Source organism: Aulonocara stuartgranti, assembly GCF_965226115.1.
Source record: "Aulonocara stuartgranti genome assembly, chromosome: 3".
Classification (NCBI taxonomy): domain Eukaryota; kingdom Metazoa; phylum Chordata; class Actinopteri; order Cichliformes; family Cichlidae; genus Aulonocara; species Aulonocara stuartgranti.
The window spans coordinates 1,108,256-1,133,496 of record NC_138941.1 but is presented as its reverse complement, the minus strand read 5'-3'; the positions used below and the strand labels follow the sequence as shown (position 1 = coordinate 1,133,496).

The window sequence follows — 25,241 nt, the reverse complement described above, 5'->3', positions numbered from 1 at the left end:
TGAATGAGAGCACACACAGGACACTCTGATCTCTGAATGTGTGTGACGCAGTGAAAAAGAGGATTGTACTGGATATACTGTGACTGACAAACAGAGTTTAAAGAGAAAGGTGTTTGGATTAAAATGGATTATGCTAAAGTGAACGCGCTAATGAAATCTGAACTGACTGAAATGTGAAGTGAAGATAATTCAGATGTAAAAGAGAGAGAAACTGATAATAAGGTGGGGCTGGAGATCAGTGAAGGGCATGTAAACACCTGATTGGTTGAGTAGATATCAGATCGACAGTTTCACAGTTTTCCCTGTGGATTATAACTTTAAGAAGGTGTGACATTCATCAAGGAATCCTGCTCTCCGGATTATTTCCATGAACACTGAGCTGGATCACATCTACAGTGCTGGAAGTGCCCGTCTCACCACCAACCTCTCTGTGCACATTCACTTTGCATCCCTTTGTGAGACACTAAAGGTGTAAATCTGAGTATTTATCTATGTTAGTGCAAACACCTCTAATAGGTTGGTTTAGTCTTTCCAAGTCATATCTTCCCTTAGATCTGCGGTCCAGGCTCCTAAAATCATCCTAGTTTTACAAGCACTACAATCTAGAGGAGAACTGCACTAACAGGTGTGACTGATGAGATCTGACCTGCAAGGATACTCATGTTTATGTGTATCAGGACAAGCAGGGAAGACCTGGACATGAACTCTGTCAGGCTGCCTGAGTCCTCTCACCCACATCAGCTCAGAACTCTGCATTATCTACTGAGTCAGACTCAGAGGATCAGGGATCAGAAGTTCTACAAAGAGTAGAACCAGACTTCCTGTATAGAGGTGTGTGGGCCTACTGATCCACAGTGTCAGCACAACTTTCACATCATATTCATCTCAGCACAACTAAAACATGTGACTGACCTCAGAGTTTTAAATCGGCATCGTGGATTCTCCAGAAGAACACACAGCTGCTTCACTCCTGAATCCTGCAAGTTGTTGCAGTCTACACTCAGGTCCAGCACTCTGGGATACGAGGGGTTGGACTTCAGCGCTGCTGCCAGATAATCACAGCTGATCTTTGACAAACCACAGCCCCACAATCTGTATAAAGAATGAAAGATGTAAGTTTATTAGACAAAGTGCTTGAAATCATTCAGTGTTTCATCATCTGTTCAGAGCTGAAGAAGGTTCAGAATGTAGAAGTTTAGAAAATGGAAACTCCAAACAGCTGAAGCCAACAGGAAGCAGCTTCAAACAAACACAACAAGAGAAAAAACTCTGAATGTTTCACATTAAAGTCGTACATTTCTCATAAAAACAGGACAAAGACTTGAAAAAGTCGTGTTTTTCCTTCCAGGAACCACATGGCTTCACTTTTAAAGGTGAAGTGTGAAAGAAATGGACATATTTGAAGTCCAACACCTTTTTCCAGTCACATTATTAAAGCAGACAAACTACAAGCTCATTTTCATTCCAACAAGTCATCTTCTGACCTGGACTAACAACACTGGTCTCTATGTGCAGCTGGCTGTGAGACCAGTGCTCAGGGAGCGTCTACAAAGTGCAACACTGAAAGAACATCACACACTAATTTGCTTCCAGCACTTTCACACAAACATCTACTGTCATTATTGTCACCAAAATCTGTGGATCCTTTATTGCAAATTCAAATGGGATCAAATAGTCAGACAGAAGAGGATTATGAGGAAATATGATGAAATGTTGTGTATTAGCAGCAAGTTATTGAATCATTTTCCTCAGAAACCAAACAAAATGATTGACAAACATGTTTTTACAAACTCAGTGTTGGACTTGGATCAGCAGGATAAGCTAATGTTTAAAGGCATTTGAGTCTCGCTGTATGAGAGTCCAGTTATTACTCAATATTTATGGATGATGTTCTTTCAGTGTTGCACTTTGTAGATGCTCCCTGAGCCTCACAGCCAGCTGCACATGGACCAGCTGACATTACCCAGCATTAGAGGCGGGTGTAAAAAAATGGATTTTCCTATTTAAATGGTTTTAATTTGAATAAAGCGATGTTGATTCATTCAATCCTGAATCGATTTTTCATATAAATGTATTTTGCCAGAATCTCAGGTTAAAGCTCCCAAAAGTATTTCAACAACAAGCAAACAGATAAAACAGTAAATGAGAGCAGCTAAACACACAAAGATGGAAAGTTTGCTGACGACACCGTCGTGGTGGGCCTGATCTCTGATAACAACGAGACGGCCTACCTGAAGGAGATTAGGAATCTGGAGAACTGGTGCCAGAGGAACAACCTCCTTCTAAACGTCAGTAAGACAAAGGAGCTGATAGTGGACTTCAGCACTAAGCAGGAGAGGAACTACCAGACCCCCGTCATCAACGAGTGCCCAGTGGAGAGAGTGGACAGCTTCAAATACCTCGGAGTTCACATCACGCAGGACCTGTCATGGTCCTGTCACATCAACACCGTGGTGAAAAAGGCCCGACAGCGTCTCTACCACCTCAGACGCTTGAGAGACTTCCAACTGCCCTCCAAGGTGCTCAGGAACTTTTACTCGTGCACCATAGAGAGCATCCTGACGGGAAACATCTTAACCTGGTTCGGGAACAGCACCATGCAGGACAGACGAGCTCTACAGAGGGTTGTGCGATCAGCTGAGCGCACCATCCGCTCCGAGCTCCCTGACCTGCACTCAATCTACAGCAGGCGGTGCTGGACCAAGGCCAGGAAGATGGTGAAGGACCTCAGCCATCCCAACAACAGACTGTTCTCTCTGTTGAGGTCAGGAAAGCGATTCCGCTCCCTGAAGACCAAGACAGAGAGACTGAGGAGGAGCTTCTTCCCGCAGGCGATACGGTCTCTCAATCACACCACCACACAGTACTGACCCACACATATGGTTCTTACACACACACTGGACATTCTGGACATTGTTTTCACTTCATCACTTAAATCACTGCTGCTGTTATTGTGTATATATTTATTTATACTTCTTGTGTATTTTGTTCATACATTCTTATATAGTTCTATATTGTGTATTTTGTTGTACAGTTATTTCATTTTTAACCTTAACTTATATTTTATTCCTTCCTAGTTAAATTTACCCTTTTTAATTTTTCATATTTATTTCCTATCTTATTCATAGCCTTTTCCTTTTTTGTTCTCTTTAGGTCACGAGCAGTTGTCCAAGCATTTCACTACATATCGTACTGTGTATGACTGTGTACGTAACAAATAAAAATTTGAATTGAATTTGAAACACAGAGCGTGGATCGTTCACTCGACGGCACGTACACGGACACGCCGTCGGGGCTGAAAGTGGACAGCTCACAGATCCTGAAGCTGCAGGTTTCATCTGTCTCCAACCAAAACTGACTGAACCAGCAGCAGAAGAAGATCCAAACTCTGCTTTACGTTTGATGAACATCGTCATGAATTCTCTCTGACTTTGACGTTTACTTCCTGCACAGCTCTCTCTCTCTCAGTGTACTTCAAGAACAGTTTACCTTCAAAAATCTGTTTCCTGCATTATTCACTGCTTATTACGCACCAGTCTGCTGTTGTGTCCACTGCTGTCGGCCTCCGAAAACAAAGCCTCATTTCTGCTGTTCAATACTGAAGAAATTTAAACCTTTTAAAATGATGACAGATTACAAACTCTCAGCTGTGTCTGTAATCAAACCTCTGTAACTTTGCTTCACTTCAGCAGCATCAGGTCATGTTCACATGTTGATTCATGGTTTGCTTCAGTTTTTGATTGACTGCAGAATATTTTGAAGGTTATCTGCTATAAATAGCCAGAAGAGGAAAATCTGCTTCATGTGTTTCTGTTTGATCCTCAGTGACTTTGACACAAAGGCCTCTGCTGTGATGATCACACCTCTGATCAAGTCTCACAGTGTCAGCTTTGTTTTTATACATATGGATATGTGCTGATAAATGATCAGAATTATAATATTTCCCACTGTCTGCTGTGTGCCGTGACCTTTGACCTGCTAAAGACAGTCAGCTGTGGATTATTCATTGTTGTGTCTGATACTTAGAACTGTGAGGAAGAAGCTACACATCCTATTCATCTCAGCACAACTAAAACATGCTGACTGACCTCAGAGTTTCAAGTCCACATCCTGGACTCTCCAGGAAACCACACAGATGCTTCACTCCTGGATCCTGCAGGTTGTTATTGTTACTCAGGTCCAGCTCTCTCAGATGGGAGGGGTTGGACTTCAGAGCTGCTGCCAGATAATCACAGCTGATCTTTGACAAACCACAGCCCCACAATCTGTATAAAGAATGAAAGATGTAAGTTTATTAGACAAAGTGTGAGCTTGAAATCATTCAGTGTTTCATCATCTGTTCAGAGCTGAAGAAGGTTCAGAATGTAGAAGTTTAGAAAATGGAAACTCCAAACAGCTGAAGCCAACAGGAAGCAGCTTCAAACAAACAGGAGAAAAAAATGAATTTTTCACATTGAAGTCGTACATTTATCATAAAGTTGTCAAGTTTTGCCGTGTGAAAGAGAAAAAACTGAACAGGAATCCTCAGAGTTGAACCCTCTGCACAGAGGTTCAGGTTCCTCTTCAGGTCCCAAAGTGCAGAACAACAAGGTTTCAAACAGCTTCGTTCCAGCAGCATCAGCCACAGAAATGCAGAGATAATTCTTTGGATCTCTTGGTTGTGTTGTATGATGCTGTGTTTGCATATCTGGTGTCTGTGTTGCTTTGTGAGGACGGATCATTTACTGCAGCTCCAGATAAACAGAGCTGGACCTGAACCTGGTAGCTTCACTTAGAAGACACTTGTGACGGGAACGTCAGGTCAAAAAAGTGCCCCTCCGACAGCCAAACCCATCTGTTCTCTGATTGGATAGTTACATTTGTGATTGACATGACATTGACCAATCAGATGAAAGGAAGAAAAATAGGGTCAAAATTCGTACTTGTAACTTGCAGGGTTTTTTTTGGCTAAGTCCACACACAAATCTTTTTTTACACACACACAAATCTTTTTTACACATACAAATTTTTTTCACGCACACACAAATCTTTTTTACACATACAAATCCTGATTTACAAGTACAAAATATTTATGACCACATTTTGAGCCCATACAAATGTTCTGCAGACGAGTCCATGCGCTCACAACAAAGCTCAGTGTGGACGACGCTGTGCGCGCTCCAATGCTGATTGGTTAGAAAGTGGGCGGGAACAGGGAAGAGAGCGACAGCAGTGTTCAGCACAAACACGAAGGATCAAAGAAGAAGAACATGACAAGCTCAGATGGAGGCTGCAGTGGACACTTTTCATTGTTTTAACATTCGCTTTCACATCAGCTTCACCAACAACAGCACAAGCAGAGCAGCCCACTGACTGCGTGGCCGTGACGGCGCCCCCTGGTGACTGTAAACCACTACAACATGTAGACGGCCGTCTGCTGCTCATTTCTTTGCCACCATCACAGGAGCTCTTTATCCTGTTCTACACTCTCATTGGTTCTTTGTGTGCTTGTTTTTTAGAACAGTAGTCATTGTGATTGTTCAAAGAAGACAGTCAGCTGTGACTAAATGTAGCTCCTACAGCAGTGATTGGAATAACTACTGAAGCTAATCCAGTATCAAAGCTCAGGAATCAGCAGCTCCCACCTCGTTTTCTTTGAACAACTATTTTTAGCTGCTGTGTTTTTGTGTTTCTGCGGACCTCAGACATCCTGCTGCTCTGGAGAACTGAAGCTCTAAAGGCTTCAGCCTTTATCTCCAAGAAACAAAGCTGATCATGGAGACCCAGCAGGTCAGCTGATCTGTGGACAGCACCAGCATCTTTAAGTAAGTCTGAGAGGTGAGCAGTCTTTGGAAGCCTTTACTGTCTGATAGTCTCAGAGCAGGATTTGGATCATTATTTGGCTTTTCTTCTATTATTATGTTTAGTTTCTGCTTCACAGATATTCTCTGAGATGTTCTCTGAAATGTTTCCCACTGTTGGACAAACTTTCACAGTTTCTTCATAAAGGAGATCTCCTGTGCAGTCCATCTGTGATAATATGTTAAACACTGAATTATGATTCATATCTGAATGTACTGACTGTTAATTATTGATGAGAACATAATCAGTAAATATAAATATGTTTGAGTTTGGCTTTGATGAATCAGAATAAAAGTAATAAAATAATGATTTTAGAGACAGGCCTAACTCAGGCCAGCTGACAGCCTGTGTACAAACAGACTTCAGCCATATGAGAGTGAGTGTGAGTGAATGAGAGCACACACAGGACACTCTGATCTCTGAATGTGTGTGACGCAGTGAAAAAGAGGATTGTACTGGATATACTGTGACTGACAAACAGAGTTTAAAGAGAAAGGTGTTTGGATTAAAATGGATTATGCTAAAGTGAACGTGCTAATGAAATCTGAACTGACTGAAATGTGAAGTGAAGATAATTCAGATGTAAAAGAGAGAGAAACTGATAATAAGGTGGGGCTGGAGATCAGTGAATCAGAATCAGAATACTTTATTGATCCCTGGGGGAAATTATTTTTTGTTACAGTGCTCCATTTTAAACCAACATTAAGACAAGACAGACAATACGCTAACTAAGAATAGTACAATATATACATATATATACATACATACATACATAAGTCACTTATAAATAAATATTTGGAAAAGAAACATGTGTAGTTGTAGCAGCAAACAGTGTGTTAAGTGGATGCGTTGTACAGGGAGATGGCCACAGGCAGGAATGATTTCCTGTGTCGTTCAGTGGTGCTTTTTGGTAATCTCAGTCTCTCACTGAACGAGCTCCTGTGACTGACCAACATGTCATGGAGTGGGTGGGAGGTGTTATCCAACATTGTCTTTATCTTGGACAGCATCCGCCTCTCCGACACCACCTTGAGGGAGTCCAGCCCCGTCCCAACAACATTGCTGGCCTTACGGATCAGTTTATTAAGTCTGTTGGCATCTGCGACCCTCAGCCTGCTTCCCCAGCATGCAACAGCATAGAGGATCGCACTGGCCACAACAGACTCATAGAAAATCCTCAGCATTTTCTGGCAGATGTTGAAGGACCTCAGTCACCTCAAGAAATAGAGACGACTCTGGCCCTTCCTGTAAAGTGCTGTGGTGTTTTTAGCCCAGTCCAGTTTATTGTCAATGTGTACTCCAAGGTATTTATAGTCCTCCACAATGTCAACACTGACCCCCTGGATTGAAACAGGGGTCAAGTGTTTCCTGGTCTTCCTGAAGTCCACGATCAGTTCCTTGGTCTTTGCCACGTTGAGCTGCAGATGATTCTGCTCACACCACGTGACAAAGGAGTCGACCACAGCCCGGTACTCTGTCTCATCATCCCTGCTGATGCATCCAACCACCGCAGAGTCATCAGAAAACTTCTGAAGATTGCAGGTCTCTGTGCAGTGGCTGAAGTCTGTGGTGTAGAGGGTGAAGAGGAAGGGGGAGAGGACAGTCCCCTGTGGTGCCCCTGTGTTGCTGATCACCTTGTCAGACACACACTGTGGGAGACGTACATATTGTGGTCTTCCTGTCAGGTAATCAACAATCCAGGACACCAGAGAAGCATCCACCTGCATCGCTGCTAACTTATCACCCAGGAGGGTCGGCCTGATGGTGTTGAAAGCACTGGAAAAGTCAAAAAACATGACCCTCACAGTGCTCGCCGGCTGGTCCAGATGGGTGTAGACACGATTGAGCAGGTAGATGATGGCGTCCTCAGTTCCGAGACGAGGCTGATAAGCGAACTGAAGGGGATCCAGATGTGGTCTTACTATGGGTCGCAGCTGGTCCAGAATGAGCCTTTCCAGGGTCTTCATGATGTGGGAGGTCAGTGCCACGGGCCTGTAATCCTGGGGGCCACTGGGACGTGGCGTCTTTGGTACAGGGACGAGGCATGATGTCTTCCACATCACCGGGACCCTCTGCAGACTCAGACTCAGCATAAACAGTTTATGAAAGACTCCACACAGCTGGGGGGCACAGGCCTTGAGGACAAGGGGACTCACTCCGTCTGGTCCAGCAGACTTGCCTGAGTGAAGTCTCCTCATTTGCATCTCAACCTGGTATTGAGTGAAGGTGATGGGTGGGGGAGGGGTGTCAGGAATCTCACAGGAGGCAACATGTGAAGAGAGAGGCTGGCACAGTGGTGTGGCTCTGGATTCCAGGCTGACTACAGGTGAGGTTGTGGGGGTGGGAGCAGACACTGTGGTGTCGAATCTATTGAAAAACAGATTCAACTCGTCGGCTCTATTCTCACCTCCCTCAGCTCCCCTGCTGTTGGTTGGCCTGAATCCAGTGATGGTCTTCATGCCCCTCCACACCTCTCTCATGCTGTTCTGCTGGAGTTTCCACTCCAGCTTCCTCCTGTAATTGTCCTTAGCCTCTCTGATCTTGTCCTTTAGTAACACCTGGGTCTTCCTCACCTCCTCTTTGTTGCCCCCTCTGAAAGCCCTGAAGGGCATGTAAACACCTGATTGGTTGACTAGATATCAGATCGACGGTTTCACAGTTTTCCCTGTGGATTATAACTTTAAGAAGATGTGACATTCATCAAGGAATCCTGCTCTCCAGATTATTTCCACGAACACTGAGCTGGATCACATCTACAGTGCTGGAAGTGCCCGTCTCACCACCAACCTCTCTGTGCACATTCACTTTTCAACCCTTTGTGAGACACTAAAGGTGTAGATCTGAGGATTAATCTGTGTTAGTGCGAACACCTCTAATAGGTTGGTTTAGTCTTTCCAAGTCATATCTTCCCTTAGATCTGCGGTCCAGGCTCCTAAAATCATCCTAGTTTAACAAGCAGTACAATCTAGAGGAGAACTGCACTAACAGGTGTGACTGATGAGATCTGACCTGCAAGGATACTCATGTTTATGTGTATCAGGACAAGCAGGGAAGACCTGGGGCCTGTTTCAGGAAGCCGGTTTAGTGGAAAAACTGAGTAAGTATACCCTGAGTTAACGAAAACTCTGGGTTTTCGGTTTCACAAAGCGAGTTCAGCTGCAGCCTGAGTGAGTCACTATGACGACACACTCCGTGAAGCTAACCTGCCCCCTAGCAGGTTTACTACAACTAACCCTGACTGTCTCCGCCCCTTTGTCGGAAACCTGACAGTAGGAAGTGTCAGACATGGCGTGCCACTTCCTTGAAGAGCCAGTAGATCGTGAAGCCCAAATTCTCCGCAGAGCTCTCCGCCGGGAGAGAGTGATCAGAGCGCGTTTGGACATTTTATCATTTCCTGATGATTTTCTGTGTGAACGTTACCGTTTCTCAGCACAATCTCTAAGTTATTTGAATAACATCCTCAGGCCATATATTACGCATGTGACACATCGCAGACATTCTCTCAGTTCTGTACATATTATTTGTATCGCACTTCGTTTTTTTGCAAACGGGAGCTTTCTGTATAATATTGGTGACGCTGAGCACGTTTCCAAGCCTACCGTCTGTCGGGCAGTCAGGAATGTTACAGTTGCACTGAAACGTCTCCTGTACTCGTTTGTGGTGTTCCCCGGTCACAGACCCACAAGATTTATCAAAGAGGGATGCCACAAAATTGCAGGTATCAGGATGACCAAAACTTAATGTATGATGTGGTGATACTTGGACTACTACTTAAATTGCACATTTATTTTCAGGGTTCCCAGGCGTGATTGGCTGTACAGATGGCACTCACATTCCAATCATTGCTCCTCCAGTAAATGAAGGAGACTATGTGAACAGGAAGTCTTTCCACAGCATTAATGTACAGGTACATAGTTCCCTGTAGCATTTCAGACTAACAAATTATTTCATTATAGTAATGGATGCTAATTTGTGTTCTCTGCACTGTGAAGATCATATGTGATGCTGCCAACATTATCACAAATGTGGAAGCCAAGTGGCCAGGCTCTGTCCATGACTCACAAATATTCCGTGAATGTACACTGAGCACAAAATTTGGACATGGTGAGTTGAGAATACTTTAAAATATATAAAGACCAATTGCTTCAGGGACATTTGAACTGAAGTGTATCCTTCTGTCTTAGGAGAGTTCACTGGCTACTTGCTTGGTGATAGGGGGTATCCATGTTTACCCTATTTGCTTACCCCTTACCCTGACCCTGAACCGGGCCCACAGCAGCGATATAATCTGGCTAATTGCAGGACAAGAGCCAGAATTGAAATGACTATCGGAATGCTTAAGGCCCGGTTCCAGTGCCTGCAAAGACTCAGGGTCACCCCAGAAAGGGCATGTGACATTATTGTGGCATGTGTGATTCTTCACAACATTGCCACAATTAGAGGAGAACACTGTCCTTCTGAACCAAACATCAGCCAGTGATCCAAACCATGAACATCCTGACCCTCCCACGGACATACAAGATGGAAGCGCAGTCAGAGACACCATATGTCACAATCATTTCTTTTGACCCATCACCTCAACATGTTGAAAGACGAATAAACAGATTTTTTGTTCAACTGGCTTTATTGGTCGCCTGTGTTTCCTGTACGCAAAGTATTAAAAGATGTAAACCTCATAAAGTGTCTCTGTTGCTTCCTCCTCTGTAACAGCTGTCAATGTTTCTTCATTATTTTCCTGTAGTAAAGAAATAGACAACATTGCTGTTCTACTGTAAACTCATATAATCTGTGGAGTATTACTCACAACTGCATGTTGGTCTGGCTCAACAGGAGGCTGCACCAGATGCAGTACACCACCACCATCAACTGATAGAATATGAGATTTATACAGGTCACTTATAACTTACAAGGGACCAAATGGCAATTAACAAACATACCAATCACCTTACACTTCATTGTCATTATGCTCTCAAAGACAACCAAGACTGAGGGAAGGCAAAATCAGTCGGAAAATAACTTCACTACAAAATAATCCATTATGGTAAAGAGTTTATCAAATGAATGAGTAGCACTGCAAAGGTGACTGTGAAGAAAGGATGTATGCACATCATGTATTATTTTGAATTTACCCCCTATGTAGGCACTTGTGTCTTGCGGGGTTATTGACTCAGAGGATGTCCCCGCAGAGATGCCTTCGGCCACAGGGCGCCCACTGTTTTGGCTGAGGGCAACTGCTCAGCCTCTGTGAGTGGTGGTGGTGGAGGACCCCCACCTGTTTTTCGGGCCTCCGCTTTTTTTCTGTTGGCTGTAACGGGCCACATTTGAGCATACAGAGTAAGCAAATATGTACTTGTAATGTGCTCAGATAATTTCAATAAGTGCTTACAGAAAGAAAATTAATGTAGCCTCTAACTGCAATTGATTTACATGGGACAAACAGACCAAGCACTATGGCTCATAATACAATTACACCTTACCTGTTTGGACTATATTTTTATATTTCATTTTTACTTGCTGCCAGGCACGTTTGGGGCCTGTTGGGTTGCACCTGCGCTCACATCACATCACAAAATAAAATGTATAAAATAACAAATAAAATAACATATGATAAAATAACGTGTTAAATGGGTGGAAATCCCTAGATCAATGTTTAAATTAACACTCACGCATTGACTCTGTCGGCTATGTTTTGCCATGCATGCTCCCTTTCTTTTGCAGCTGTGGCTGTGTTACTTTTTTCCGCGGAATTTGCATGTTATCGGCATATGCTGCCATCAGGATTTCGGCCTCAAGCGCTGTGAAATACATTGACCGCGCCTTCTTTCCCTCCGTCTCCATGGTGACTCGCTTAATCTGTGCTCCGCTTATCAGGGCTTTATGTATCCTCGTCCGCGCGCTTCACTTGGGGTTAAAGCAACTCCGCGTTGACTGAACTAATTGTTATCAGCCTTTCTGAAACCGAATATTCCGAGTTGGACAGTTCGGGGTTACTCAACCCTGCGTATCGTTTTTCACTCTGAGTTTTCTAAACCGGCTTCCTGAAACAGGGCCTGGACATCAACTCTGTCAGGCTGCCTGAGTCCTCTTACCCACATCAGCTCAGAACTCTGCATTATCTACTGAGTCAGACTCAGAGGATCAGGGATCAGAAGTTCTACAAAGAGTAGAACCAGACTTCCTGTATAGAGGTGTGTGGGCCTACTGATCCACAGTGTCAGCACAACTTTCACATCATATTCATCTCAGCACAACTAAAACATGTGACTAACCTCAGAGTTTCAAATCGACATCGTGGATTCTCCAGAAGAACACACAGCTGCTTCACTCCTGAATCCTGCAGGTTGTTGTAGGTTCCACTCAGGTCCAGCACTCTGGGATACGAGGGGTTGGACTTCAGAGCTGCTGCCAGATAATCACAGCTGATCTTTGACAAACCACAGCCCCACAATCTGTATAAAGAATGAAAGATGTAAGTTTATTAGACAAAGTGTGAGCTTGAAATCATTCAGTGTTTCATCATCTGTTCAGAGCTGAAGAAGGTTCAGAATGTAGAAGTTTAGAAAATGGAAACTCCAAACAGCTGAAGCCAACAGGAAGCAGCTTCAAACAAACAAGAGAAAAAAATGAATTTTTCACATTGAAGTCGTACATTTATCATAAAGTTGTCAAGTTTTGCCGTGTGAAATAAAAAAAACTGAACAGGAATCCTCAGAGTTGAACCCTCTGCACAGAGGTTCAGGTTCCTCTTCAGGTCCCAAAGTGCAGAACAACAAGGTTTCAAACAGCTTCGTTCCAGCAGCATCAGCCACAGAAATGCAGAGATAATTCTTTGGATCTCTTGGTTGTGTTGTATGATGCTGTGTTTGCATATCTGGTGTCTGTGTTGCTTTGTGAGGACGGATCATTTACTGCAGCTCCAGATAAACAGAGCTGGACCTGAACCTGGTAGCTTCACTTAGAAGACACTTGTGACGGGAACGTCAGGTCAAAAAAGTGCCCCTCCGACAGCCAAACCCATCTGTTCTCTGATTGGATAGTTACATTTCTGATTGACATGACATTGACCAATCAGATGAAAGGAAGAAAAATAGGGTCAAAATTCGTACTTGTAACTTGCAGGGATTTTTTTTGGCTAAGTCCACACACAAATCTTTTTTTACACACACACACAAATTTTTTTCACGCACACACAAATCTTTTTTACACATACAAAGTTTTTTTTCACGCACACACAAATCTTTTTCACGCACACACAAATTCTTTTTACACATACAAATCCTGATTTACAAGTACAAAATATTTATGACCACATTTTGAGCCCATACAAATGTTCTGCAGACGAGTCCATGCGCTCACAACAAAGCTCAGTGTGGACGACGCTGTGCACGCTCCAATGCTGATTGGTTAGAAAGTGGGCGGGAACAGGGAAGAGAGCGACAGCAGTGTTCAGCACAAACACGAAGGATCAAAGAAGAAGAACATGACAAGCTCAGATGGAGGCTGCAGTGGACACTTTTCATTGTTTTAACATTCGCTTTCACATCAGCTTCACCAACAACAGCACAAGCAGAGCAGCCCACTGACTGCGTGGCCGTGACGGCGCCCCCTGGTGACTGTAAACCACTACAACATGTAGACGGCCGTCTGCTGCTCATTTCTTTGCCACCATCACAGGAGCTCTTTATCCTGTTCTACACTCTCATTGGTTCTTTGTGTGCTTGTTTTTTAGAACAGTAGTCATTGTGATTGTTCAAAGAAGACAGTCAGCTGTGACTAAATGTAGCTCCTACAGCAGTGATGGGAATAACTACTGAAGCTAATCCAGTATCAAAGCTCAGGAATCAGCAGCTCCCACCTCGTTTTCTTTGAACAACTATTTTTAGCTGCTGTGTTTTTGTGTTTCTGCGGACCTCAGACATCCTGCTGCTCTGGAGAACTGAAGCTCTAAAGGCTTCAGCCTTTATCTCCAAGAAACAAAGCTGATCATGGAGACCCAGCAGGTCAGCTGATCTGTGGACAGCACCAGCATCTTTAAGTAAGTCTGAGAGGTGAGCAGTCTTTGGAAGCCTTTACTGTCTGATAGTCTCAGAGCAGGATTTGGATCATTATTTGGCTTTTCTTCTATTATTATGTTTAGTTTCTGCTTCACAGATATTCTCTGAGATGTTCTCTGAAATGTTTCCCACTGTTGGACAAACTTTCACAGTTTCTTCATAAAGGAGATCTCCTGTGCAGTCCATCTGTGATAATATGTTAAACACTGAATTATGATTCATATCTGAATGTACTGACTGTTAATTACTGATGAGAACATAATCAGTAAATATAAATATGTTTGAGTTTGGCTTTGATGAATCAGAATAAAAGTAATAAAATAATGATTTTAGAGACAGGCCTAACTCAGGCCAGCTGACAGCCTGTGTACAAACAGACTTCAGCCATATGAGAGTGAGTGTGAGTGAATGAGAGCACACACAGGACACTCTGATCTCTGAATGTGTGTGACGCAGTGAAAAAGAGGATTGTACTGGATATACTGTGACTGACAAACAGAGTTTAAAGAGAAAGGTGTTTGGATTAAAATGGATTATGCTAAAGTGAACGTGCTAATGAAATCTGAACTGACTGAAATGTGAAGTGAAGATAATTCAGATGTAAAAGAGAGAGAAACTGATAATAAGGTGGGGCTGGAGATCAGTGAAGGGCATGTAAACACCTGATTGGTTGACTAGATATCAGATCAACAGTTTCACAGTTTTCCCTGTGGATTATAACTTTAAGAAGATGTGACATTCATCAAGGAATCCTGCTCTCCGGATTATTTCCATGAACACTGAGCTGGATCACATCTACAGTGCTGGAAGTGCCCGTCTCACCACCAACCTCTCTGTGCACATTCACTTTTCAACCCTTTGTGAGACACTAAAGGTGTAAATCTGAGTATTTATCTATGTTAGTGCGAACACCTCTAATAGGTTGGTTTAGTCTTTCCAAGTCATATCTTCCCTTAGATCTGCGGTCCAGGCTCCTAAAATCATCCTAGTTTAACAAGCAGTACAATCTAGAGGAGAGCTGCACTAACAGGTGTGACTGATGAGATCTGACCTGCAAGGATACTCATGTTTATGTATATCAGGACAAGCAGGGAAGACCTGGACATCAACTCTGTCAGGCTGCCTGAGTCCTCTCACCCACATCAGCTCATCAACTCTAAACAGGAACGAGCAGCTCATTTCAAAATAAAAGGTTGGAATTGTAAAGAAAACAAACAGAGCTCATAAACTGAAACTGATTTCATTTTTTCAGCTGGAACATTTTAGTTGTTCCTTTTTCAATACATACATACATACATAATTATATTTACAGTAAGTCTTATCATTCCCCTTTTCCCTGCCAGTCACCGCCAATGTTCCCTCTAATGTTTCATGTGTCTGAGCGAACACACAAACTCCCTGAGCGTCCCTTGGACCTCTGTGAGCAACAGCAGACGTGTGCACTGTGGTCACGCCAGCATCTTATCCATCCAAGTTACATGGTTTATTAAAGTAATCAAATTACGGCATTTACATTTATGTTAGACTACTTTTAATTAACTGCTTTAGCCCACTTACAATGAAAATTAAAAACAACCTTGTTCATGACCTGTAGCATGTTAACACTATATGAAGTAAAAATAACTTGAACTCCAATTTTGAAAACACAACTTTATTTTTTCTATTTTTATAAAGCTCTGACTTGTATTATGAGTCTGTGGTCTGGGAGAGAGTCTGTAACTCTGTCTGCAAAATACAGGATATAATGACCAATGTTGGGCAATTAATTATATAGTTACTTCTTCAAAAAAGTAACTGAGTTTTGCAAACAACAAAGTTTGTTGCAATAAATACTGAATACTATCGTTGTTATAAAAAACGATAGTATTCAGGAAGAAAACCAAACATTGCAGATATTTTATCATAACTCTGGTTTTACGTGGCCGATCAACACAACTTAAAAACTTGTATAAAGTCCACACTTTGTCCGTCAACATGCAGCTACCAACCCAAATGGTGAGGTGGTGGTTAGTTCTTACTGTTGTTTATGATCCCCTACATTATCCTACATTCAAATATATTCTCCAGCTACAATAGTGTTTGTGTTCCTAAAAGGATTTCATGAATGTGTTATTGTTCATGTCACATCTGTATGAAACAAAGAGGAAGTGAGGTTTATCCTTCATGATCACAAACTGTTCCAGCATGTAAACCTGAGATCTGTGTGGAGCAGCTGACCTGTACGATGTGCTCAACACAAACATTATTTACCATCAGTTACTGTGTGACTGAACCACGTGGGTGTATGAAACATCGCTTTCAGTTTTAATAGCACATGGCAACATTCAGACGTGAATCTATACAGTAACACTTTGATTTGTTACAGTGAGGAGACTGTTGAAGGAACGATGAGATATTCAACATCTCTTTATCTCAGTCGGTGATCCCCACATGCTTCAAAGAGTCCATCATTGTTCCTGTCCCGAAGAAACCCCACCCTGCTTCTCTCAATGACTATCGCCCTGTAGCCCTCACCTCAGTAGTGATGAAGTGCTTTGAACGCCTGGTCAGAGACTTCATCATTTCTTCACTACCAGACACACTGGACCCACTACAGTTCGCTTACCGTCCAAATCGTTCCACAGACGATGCCATCTCTCATCTCCTCCACACATCACTCACTCACTTGGACACTAGAAGGGGGAATTATGTTAAAATGCTCTTCATAGACTACAGCTCTGCATTTAACACCATAATTCCCTCCACACTCACCACCAAGCTGGAGCATCTGGGACTCAGCTCATCTATGTGTCAGTGGATCTCCAACTTCCTAACTGGCAGACCACAGGCAGTAAGGATGGGCGGACATGTCTCAGCCTCCACCACTCTCAGCACTGGAGCCCCCCAGGGGTGTGTTCTGAGCCCCCTGCTGTACTCTTTGTACACATATGACTGCGTGGCCACTACCAGCTCCACCACCATCATCAAGTTTGCTGACGACACCGTTGTGGTGGGCTTGATCTCTGATAACAACGAGACGGCCTACCTGAAGGAGATTAGGAATCTGGAGAACTGGTGCCAGAGGAACAACCTCCTTCTAAACGTCAGTAAGACAAAGGAGCTGATAGTGGACTTCAGCACTAAGCAGGAGAGGAACTACCAGACCCCCGTCATCAACGAGTGCCCAGTGGAGAGAGTGGACAGCTTCAAATACCTCGGAGTTCACATCACGCAGGACCTGTCATGGTCCTGTCACATCAACACCGTGGTGAAAAAGGCCCGACAGCGTCTCTACCACCTCAGACGCTTGAGAGACTTCCAACTGCCCTCCAAGGTGCTCAGGAACTTTTACTCGTGCACCATAGAGAGCATCCTGGCGGGAAACATCTTAACCTGGTTCGGGAACAGCACCATGCAGGACAGACGAGCTCTACAGAGGGTTGTGCGGTCAGCTGAGCGCACCATCCGCTCCGAGCTCCCTGACCTGCACTCAATCTACAGCAGGCGGTGCTGGACCAAGGCCAGGAAGATCGTGAAGGACCTCAGCCATCCCAACAACAGACTGTTCTCTCTGCTGAGGTCAGGAAAGCGATTCCGCTCCCTGAAGACCAACACAGAGAGACTGAGGAGGAGCTTCTTCCCGCAGGCGATACGGTCTCTCAATCACACCACCACACAGTACTGACCCACACATATGGTTCTTACACACACACTGGACTTTCTGGACTTTGGTTTTGCACAACACTGGTCACTATATTCTTCATTTCCGGTTAATACTTGTACAGCTGCTGTTATTGTGTATATATTTATTTAGATTTAGATTTCTTCATACATTCTTATATAGTTCTATATTGTGTATTTTGTTGTACAGTTATTTTATTTTCAACTTTAATTTATATATTTATCTTTATCTTATTCTTCCCAGTTAAATTTACCCTTCATTCTAATTTGTGTTGTACAGTTATTTCATTTTTAACCTTAATTTATATTTTATTCCTTCCTAGTTAAATTTACCCTTTTTAATTTTTCATATTTATTTCCTATCTTATTCATAGCCTTTTCCTTTTTTGTTTTCTTTAGGTCACGAGCAGTTGTCCAAGCATTTCACTACATATCGTACTGTGTATGACTGTGTACGTGACAAATAAAATTTGAATTTGAATTTGAATTTGAATGAGGGGAAACTGTAACAGCAGCAACAGAAACCAGGAGACAAAGCTGAGGTCTGGGTTCCTCTATGCTACACACAGCCTCCTGCTCCTGGACTTTAGTAAACACATAAATATCTCCAAGTACACTTACTTTAGAAACTCTATTAAACTCATTACAAGTTTACTTCAGCTTTAAATTACTCACAACATCAGCACACATGAGTAAACAAAGTAACTCACAGCTACTGTTCAAGTTTAGTCATCTTTAATACAAATATACCTCATTATTATGAATCTCACAGCTACCTGCTCATTGAACTGAACTATAATTCTGTTTGACCATTAAAACAAAATATGTGACTGTAAAAAAATGTTCAGACAGTAATTAAGAATCTCCTAAGCAATCCAAAGATAAAGAAAAGTTCACCTGCCAATTCTATAAAGCTTGGTTGTTTATACAATAATATCATTTAATGATATGTTTGGATCCTGACCTGAGAGTTTCCAGTGTACAATGTGGACTCTGCAGTGCAGCAGACAGAAGTTTCACCCCTGAATCCCGCAGGTCATTGTTACTCAGGTCCAGCTCTTTCAGACTAGAGGACTGGGAGTTGAGAACTGAGGACAGAGCATCACAGCTTCTCTCTGAGAGGTTACAGCCACTCAGTCTGGAAGAAAACAAACAAACAATTAAATCAGTAAAATGAAACATTTTTAATGCCAGCATGCAATACAATTATTGGTTAACTAAATAGCTTCATTAAAACACAACTCTTCTTCTATAGCAGCACTTACTCCTTGCAAGCTCCACCTGCTCCACCATCTGAGTCAGAAGACATGAAAACAAACTGTAAATCTAGTAGAAACATGATTGGAAATCTTCTCAGATCCATTTGTACATTTAGAGCCTGATCCTGAAATATAGCAGCACGGACATTCACAGCAGCAAAGGGTTCTTGCTGATCTGAGCTGGCTTGGCCCTGGCTTATTGACGATTAAAGAAAGCGGAACCAGCTGTTCAAACCCCCACAAGGCTGCCCGCTGTGACTGAAACAATGAGACGGGTCGTGAGTTCTCAAAATGGGCTCATTGAACGCAGAACGGATAAGATCTTGAAGAAGCTCATGGTGGTCGTGAGTTCTCAGACTTTGTTCTTTGAGCGCAAAACCGATAACCTCTCGGAGAAGCTCGTGGCTCTCCAACGGGAGATTGAGAGACGAGTGACGGACTGTTAGATCAGCTGTGAAATTGACATGCAGTTGTTCACACCAAAGAAAGCCACCATCAATTCATGCGGCTAACATACCGGTGCCAGTTGTGGTCTCAAGGCTGGAGCTGAACATAACAAATCTCACCCTGATAACAGACGGTGTTTAGACTGTTCCTTCCCATCCTAAGCATGCTTATCCCCTCCCGGTGCAGACGGTGGGTCGAGGGGACCAGCGCAAATGCTGCAGGCCCGGGTGCGCTGTCTACACCGGCTGTCTCTCACCTTTTACCCATCCCTGTTGCTTGTCATGTGCTTCTATGGCGCATTAAGAGTTTTCATGTGTTCTGCGCTAAGGTCATTTTTTTTGTCTTTTCTCAAACTGATCTCCCTGTTGGAGCTCAGTCTGGGAGGAGTTCTTTTTTCTCCTCATCTTTCCTGATGTTGTGCATTTTCTGCTGTTCGGTTCCGGGTCGCTGCTCTAGCGGCTGACCGGCCAGCTACCTAGCCTGACCCGTCTCCCCAATGTGATGTTTGTGTATTGTATGTACGGTTGGCAAGGTCAGTATCCTAATTGCCCCTTGAAAATAAATACAGTGTTCTGAATCTGAATCTGAAAACATTACAGAAGACGACTCTGTTCAGTAAATATTACGCTCATACTGTCAAGAAATACCAAAGGTAGGTAAAACTCTGGTTGTTGCAGCCATCCAGTATGACATGCTTTGTACTGTTCTGCTGAAGTTTGTGACACCTGGTTGATGAGTTGTGAAGGATGATGAAACAAACACTTCACTCAATGTTTGTCTTCTAAACTGGATGTAATTTGGGCAGCCGATAGTTTTTATTAATCTATCCCAGCTGCAAATAGGAACACAACAAATAAATAACTTTACCCACTTGGATCCTTATCATTCAAGATTGTGAAAAGATTCTCTAGTCAGAGAATACTGGTGATGTTAGATGAGAGAGATGATTTGGAAGATGATGAAGGGGAAGAGTTTTCAGAACTTGAGGCCTTTTGTCTTCACTGTATAGGACAAAGAAGACAGGAAGGGAGGGAGAAGTGAGGAGAATAACACACAGGAAATGGTCATGGGCAGACTCAAACCAGGCCCTGGAGTCACGACTCTAACCTTCAGTGCATGGGTCACCTGCTCAGCCAGGTAAGCTACAGCAGTCAGCAGTGTGTGAGTTAATTTGGAGACAATGATGACTATAAGTCAAAAAAAAAAAATACTATCATCAACCAACAAGGGGAAAACAGTGAGCTTGAATGACCAAGCTTTGACCAAGTGTGGCTCACTCCTCGGTCTTCTTGCCCAAGTAGTGAACCACCCTGCATGGCCATCAATGTGGTGCAACCAAGGCCATCATACAGTACAGGCCATCCAAGCTGATTTTAACTTTTCCTCCCAGATACCACCTTAGAAATCATCTAGATTAGGATATGTTGGCTGTTCTAGATCCAATCACAACAAACAGAGAGCTGCTGTGTGTCCAAGGTGAACAGGAAGAATATATACATGCATAAAGTCAATAAAGTTAGAAGGTTTGCTTTAGACTGTGCTGCAGTTTATCATCAAAGACAAACAGGCACCATGCTGCCAACAAATGGCATCAAGTCTGACTTGAGGTTTTTTGTTCTTTTTTTTTAAAATCAAGATTAAATTTTATAGCAACCACAGCAGAGATGACCAGGGAAGGTGTGCTTGAGGGGATATAGCTACAACAGCTGGTTTCAGACTGAAGATGAACTGAGGTGCTGCACCCAAGTCTGCAGGTTCAGGGAGGGACAAACATCTGCTGCAACCAGATTGGAGTGAGAGGAGAGAGCAGGCCAACAACAACAAAGAAACAACAAACACACTGTGGAAGACCGAAGCAGAGTTTAGTTTAAAGTGGAACTAAGGATGTTTCTCTGGCTGCCAGGATTCACTGAGTAATTCAAATGCTTTCTTTAATGCAGGACCCACCATGCATGTAAAAGCAAGTGTTTCACCAACATTTGTGACTAAAATAGACCTGCAGTAGAAATGTATCTAGGAGCATGCATGTGAATATAAAGTATCACAACATCAGGCACATGCAGCCTAAGTGTTTAAACACAGACTGATAACATAACAGCAGCAGTGATGATCAGAGTTTATGGTGAATCCAGCGTCTCGAGTTCTGGAGGCATCAAAGAGGTCACAGTTGTATTGGAGAAATCCCAAAACTTTACAAATTCATACAAAGACAGAAAACCTGGTGAAATAAATTACTGACACAGTTGGATGTTAAAAGTAAAGACATGAGTACAAATGTACTCACAGAGCTTTGTTGGAGGCTTTGACCACTGGCAGCAGCCTCAGAAGAGCCTCCTCTGAAGCAGAGTATTTCTGCAGGTCAAACACATCCAGATCTTCTTCTGATGACAGTAAGATGAAGACCAGAGCTGACCACTGAGCAGGAGACAGTTTATCTGTGGAGAGACTTCCTGATCTCAGGGACTGTTGGATCTCCTCCACTAGAGAACAATCATTCAGTTCATTCAGACAGTGGATCAGATTGATGCTTTTCTCTGCAGACAGATTCTCACTGAGCTTCTCCTTGATGTACTGGACTGTTTCCTGATTGGTCTGTGAGCTACTTCCTGTCTGTGTCAGCAGACCTCGTAGGAGAGTCTGATTGGTCTGCAGTGAAAGACCCAGGAGGAAGCGGAGGAACAAGTCCAGGTGTCCATTTGGACTCTGTAAGGCCTTGTTCACAGCACTCTGGTGGAGAGATTGAAGTTTTAGTTTGTTAAATAGTTTAGACCATGTAGAGGTTGTTTGTTGTTGTTCCAGCAGATTGAGTCCAGAGTTGATGAAGGTCAGATGGACATGAAGAGCAGCCAGAAACTCCTGAACACTCAGATGGATGAAGCAGAACACCTTGTCCTGGTACAGTCCTCTCTCCTCTTTAAAGATCTGTGTGAACACTCCTGAGTACACTGAGGCTGCTCTGATATCGATGCCACACTCTGTCAGGTCTGATTCATAGAAGATCAGGTTTCCTTTCTGCAGCTGATCAAAAGCCAGTTTTCCCAGAGACTCCATCATCTTCCTGCTCTCTGGACTCCAGTGTGGATCTGTCTCAGCTCCTCCATCATACTTGACCTTCTTCACTTTGGCCTGAACCACCAGGAAGTGGATGTACATCTCAGTCAGGGTGTTGGGCAGCTGTCCTCCCTCTCTGGTTTCCAGCACATCCTCCAGAACTGTAGCAGTGATCCAGCAGAAGACTGGGATGTGGCACATGATGTGGAGGCTTCGTGATGTCTTGATGTGGGAGATGATCCTGCTGGCCTGCTCCTCATCTCTGGATCTCTTCCTGAAGTACTCCTCCTTCTGTGGGTCAGTGAACCCTCTGACCTCTGTCACCATGCCGACACAGTTAGGAGGGATCTGATTGGCTGCTGCAGGTCGTGTGGTTATCCAGAGGTGAGCCGAGGGAAGCAGTTTCCCCCTGATGAGGTTTATCAGCAGCACATCCACTGAGGTGGACTTTCTAGGGTCAGTTAGGATTGTAGTTTTGTGGAAGTCCAGAGGAAGTCGACACTCATCCAGACCATCAAAGATGAACACAACCTGGAAGTCTTCAAAGCTGCAGATTCCTGCTTCTTTGGTTTCAGTAAAGAAGTGATGAACAAGTCCCACCAAGCTGAACTTTTCCTCTTTCAGCACATTCAGCTCTCTGAAAGTGAATGGAAATATGAACTGGATGTCCTGGTTGGCTTTGTCTTCAGCCCAGTCCAGGCTGTGTTTCTGTGTTAAGACTGTTTTCCCAATGCCAGCCACTCCCTTTGTCAGCACTGTTCTGATTGGTTCATCTCTTCCAGGTGAGGCTTTAAAGATGTCTTCTTGTCTGATGGTTGTTTCTGGTCTGTCTGGTTTCCTGGATGCTGTTTCAATCTGTCTGACCTCATGTTCATCATTGACCTCTGCAGTCCCTCCCTCTGTGATGTAGAGCTCTGTGTAGATCTGATTCAGGAGGGTTGGGTTTCCTGCTTTAGCGATGCCCTCAAACACACACTGGAACTTCTTCTTCAGGGTGGATTTAAGGTTACGGTGACAAACTGCAGCTTGAAGCTCTGATAGAGAAGAAAAATAAACACTCAATTCCAAAAAGAACTCATCTTTAAAACATGTTGCTCCATCTTCCATCTCTGGAAAATGTTCATTTATCCAGCAGCTTAAATCTTTAGATAAATCCTCTTACGTCTCTGCAGACGGTCAGCCAGCTCCTCCTGCTTCATTCTCCTCAGGAAGTCCACTGTGATCTTCACAAATGCCTCTCTGCTGCTGCTCCTCTGACTCTCTAAGCATTCTGGGTAATCTGGACTCAGAACCTTCTGGATCTTCTTCAGCTCGTTCTTCACAAAAGTGATGATGTTGTCCTCCAGCAGCTGGAACAGAATATTTATGAATGAGCCAATCAGACTGAAATCATGGAGCCAAACATCAGATCCATGTTGGACACACTGACGATCCACTGGTCTACAAAGAGCAGCATGGAGATGACTGTGAACAGAACAGATGTAACAGTAGTTGTTGTACATGTACAGACCATAAATATGGAGTCCAGCTGTGTTTGATGCTGCTGGGCAGACTGACCACTGGGAACCTCTGAGCTCTGCTGGTCCACTCTGTGGAGGAACCATGAAGGATTAGATCAACACAGGATAAAGATCCAGGAGTTTCTGCTCAAATAACTTCATCTGAATCAAGTCTGTCAAGTTTTAAACTCTCAGATTGTGAACATATCAGTAATTTTCAGTCTGTTTTCATGGACGTCCTTTCAGTGGTGATGTCAGGGATGATTTTGAAGAAGCTCATCAAACTGAACCATCAGCAGATCACTGCTCCAAAACCAGAACATGATCCGAGTCTCCCTCCACCACCAGAACACCAGCTTTACTAACGTGGTAGATCAGTGTAGTACAGATCAATAACTGATGAGTCATTTGATCAAAATCACTGAGTGCTTCACGTCTGACCCTCTGATGCTTCTGTAGACATTTTGCATATTTAATGAATGTCTGACAGTTTTACATTCATTCTATGAACACAGTGGAAATGTTGTGTTATAGTCTCCATGTTGTTTCCAGCATCATAAATTCTTCAGTTCAGAAAATTAGATTCTTTCTTCACAGCTGAAAAACAACAACATTTATTCTCTATTGAAATCTGCATCATCCACTCCAAAGGTCACAATCTGAAGGTAACATCTGGTTTTGTTCCCTGTGGTTAACTCTGAGCATCAGTATGGTGGGATTTATCCACTACATCCACACCACTGTGGTTCAGTGTTGTCCTGATGGAGTAACAGCAGCCAGTATGATCCAGGCTTTAGCTGCTGGGTCTCTGTGTGACCTCTCAGACTGTTTAACAGATCAGACACAAAGAGAATCAGAGCAGCTCTGTTCTTTAAAGACAAACATGAACCCACTCAGGTCACACTTTCCCCACAGATATGAGCATCACTGTCCTCAAACAGCAAATGACCAAGTCGAACATTTGGATCTTTTCTCTTTCATTGTTTTCTTTTTAATGGATCTTTGTAACAATCTGAGGATGTTTCAGGTCATATTTATCCAGGAAACACAAACATGTAAAGGAGTCATCACAGCTCTCTGACCTCGTTGCTCCAGGGTCACCACTGAAGTCTGGGGGTGGAGTTTTGGACCGGTCACTCCTCACAGACGGACAGCTGGACCCTGCAGACTGTGACCTCTGACCTCTGCAGACACAAACATGATTGAAGCAGCTGTGATCACACAGACTGCAGATAATGCAGCTGTTTCCTGTCAGTAACATCCTCTTAGATTAGAGTTCAGCTTTTTACAGGAAAACTGGACAAAACTGATTTTTGTTACAAACTCATTTTCATTTCCTCTCAGCTCACAAACACAGTCAGACAATCAACCAGAGTCAACACTGATTATAATGTCAGTGCAGAATTATTTCTGTTACTCAGTGAGTTCAG

At 43.3% G+C, this 25,241-nt stretch overlaps 1 protein-coding gene and 1 long non-coding RNA gene across 2 annotated transcripts in view; one reads left to right on the top strand and one right to left on the bottom strand.

Moving 5' to 3' along the window:
* Nucleotides 1-25,241, bottom strand: part of LOC309702163 (uncharacterized protein) — an 854,297-nt gene that overhangs the window by 503,889 nt on the left and 325,167 nt on the right. Inside the window, exons 9-15 of the mRNA XM_082526612.1 lie at nucleotides 24,894-24,995; nucleotides 23,823-23,901; nucleotides 23,475-23,661; nucleotides 21,546-23,346; nucleotides 18,520-18,693; nucleotides 12,111-12,290; nucleotides 4,089-4,265 (exon numbers count right to left, since the gene is read on the bottom strand). Coding sequence (XP_082382738.1) covers nucleotides 4,089-4,265; nucleotides 12,111-12,290; nucleotides 18,520-18,693; nucleotides 21,546-23,346; nucleotides 23,475-23,661; nucleotides 23,823-23,901; nucleotides 24,894-24,995 — 2,700 coding nt within the window. The remainder of the gene's footprint in view (nucleotides 1-4,088; nucleotides 4,266-12,110; nucleotides 12,291-18,519; nucleotides 18,694-21,545; nucleotides 23,347-23,474; nucleotides 23,662-23,822; nucleotides 23,902-24,893; nucleotides 24,996-25,241) is intronic.
* On the top strand, nucleotides 9,448-10,068 carry LOC309702514. The gene is made up of 3 exons (XR_014275578.1): nucleotides 9,448-9,748; nucleotides 9,834-9,945; nucleotides 10,026-10,068. It is a non-coding gene; the product is annotated as an uncharacterized lncRNA (long non-coding RNA).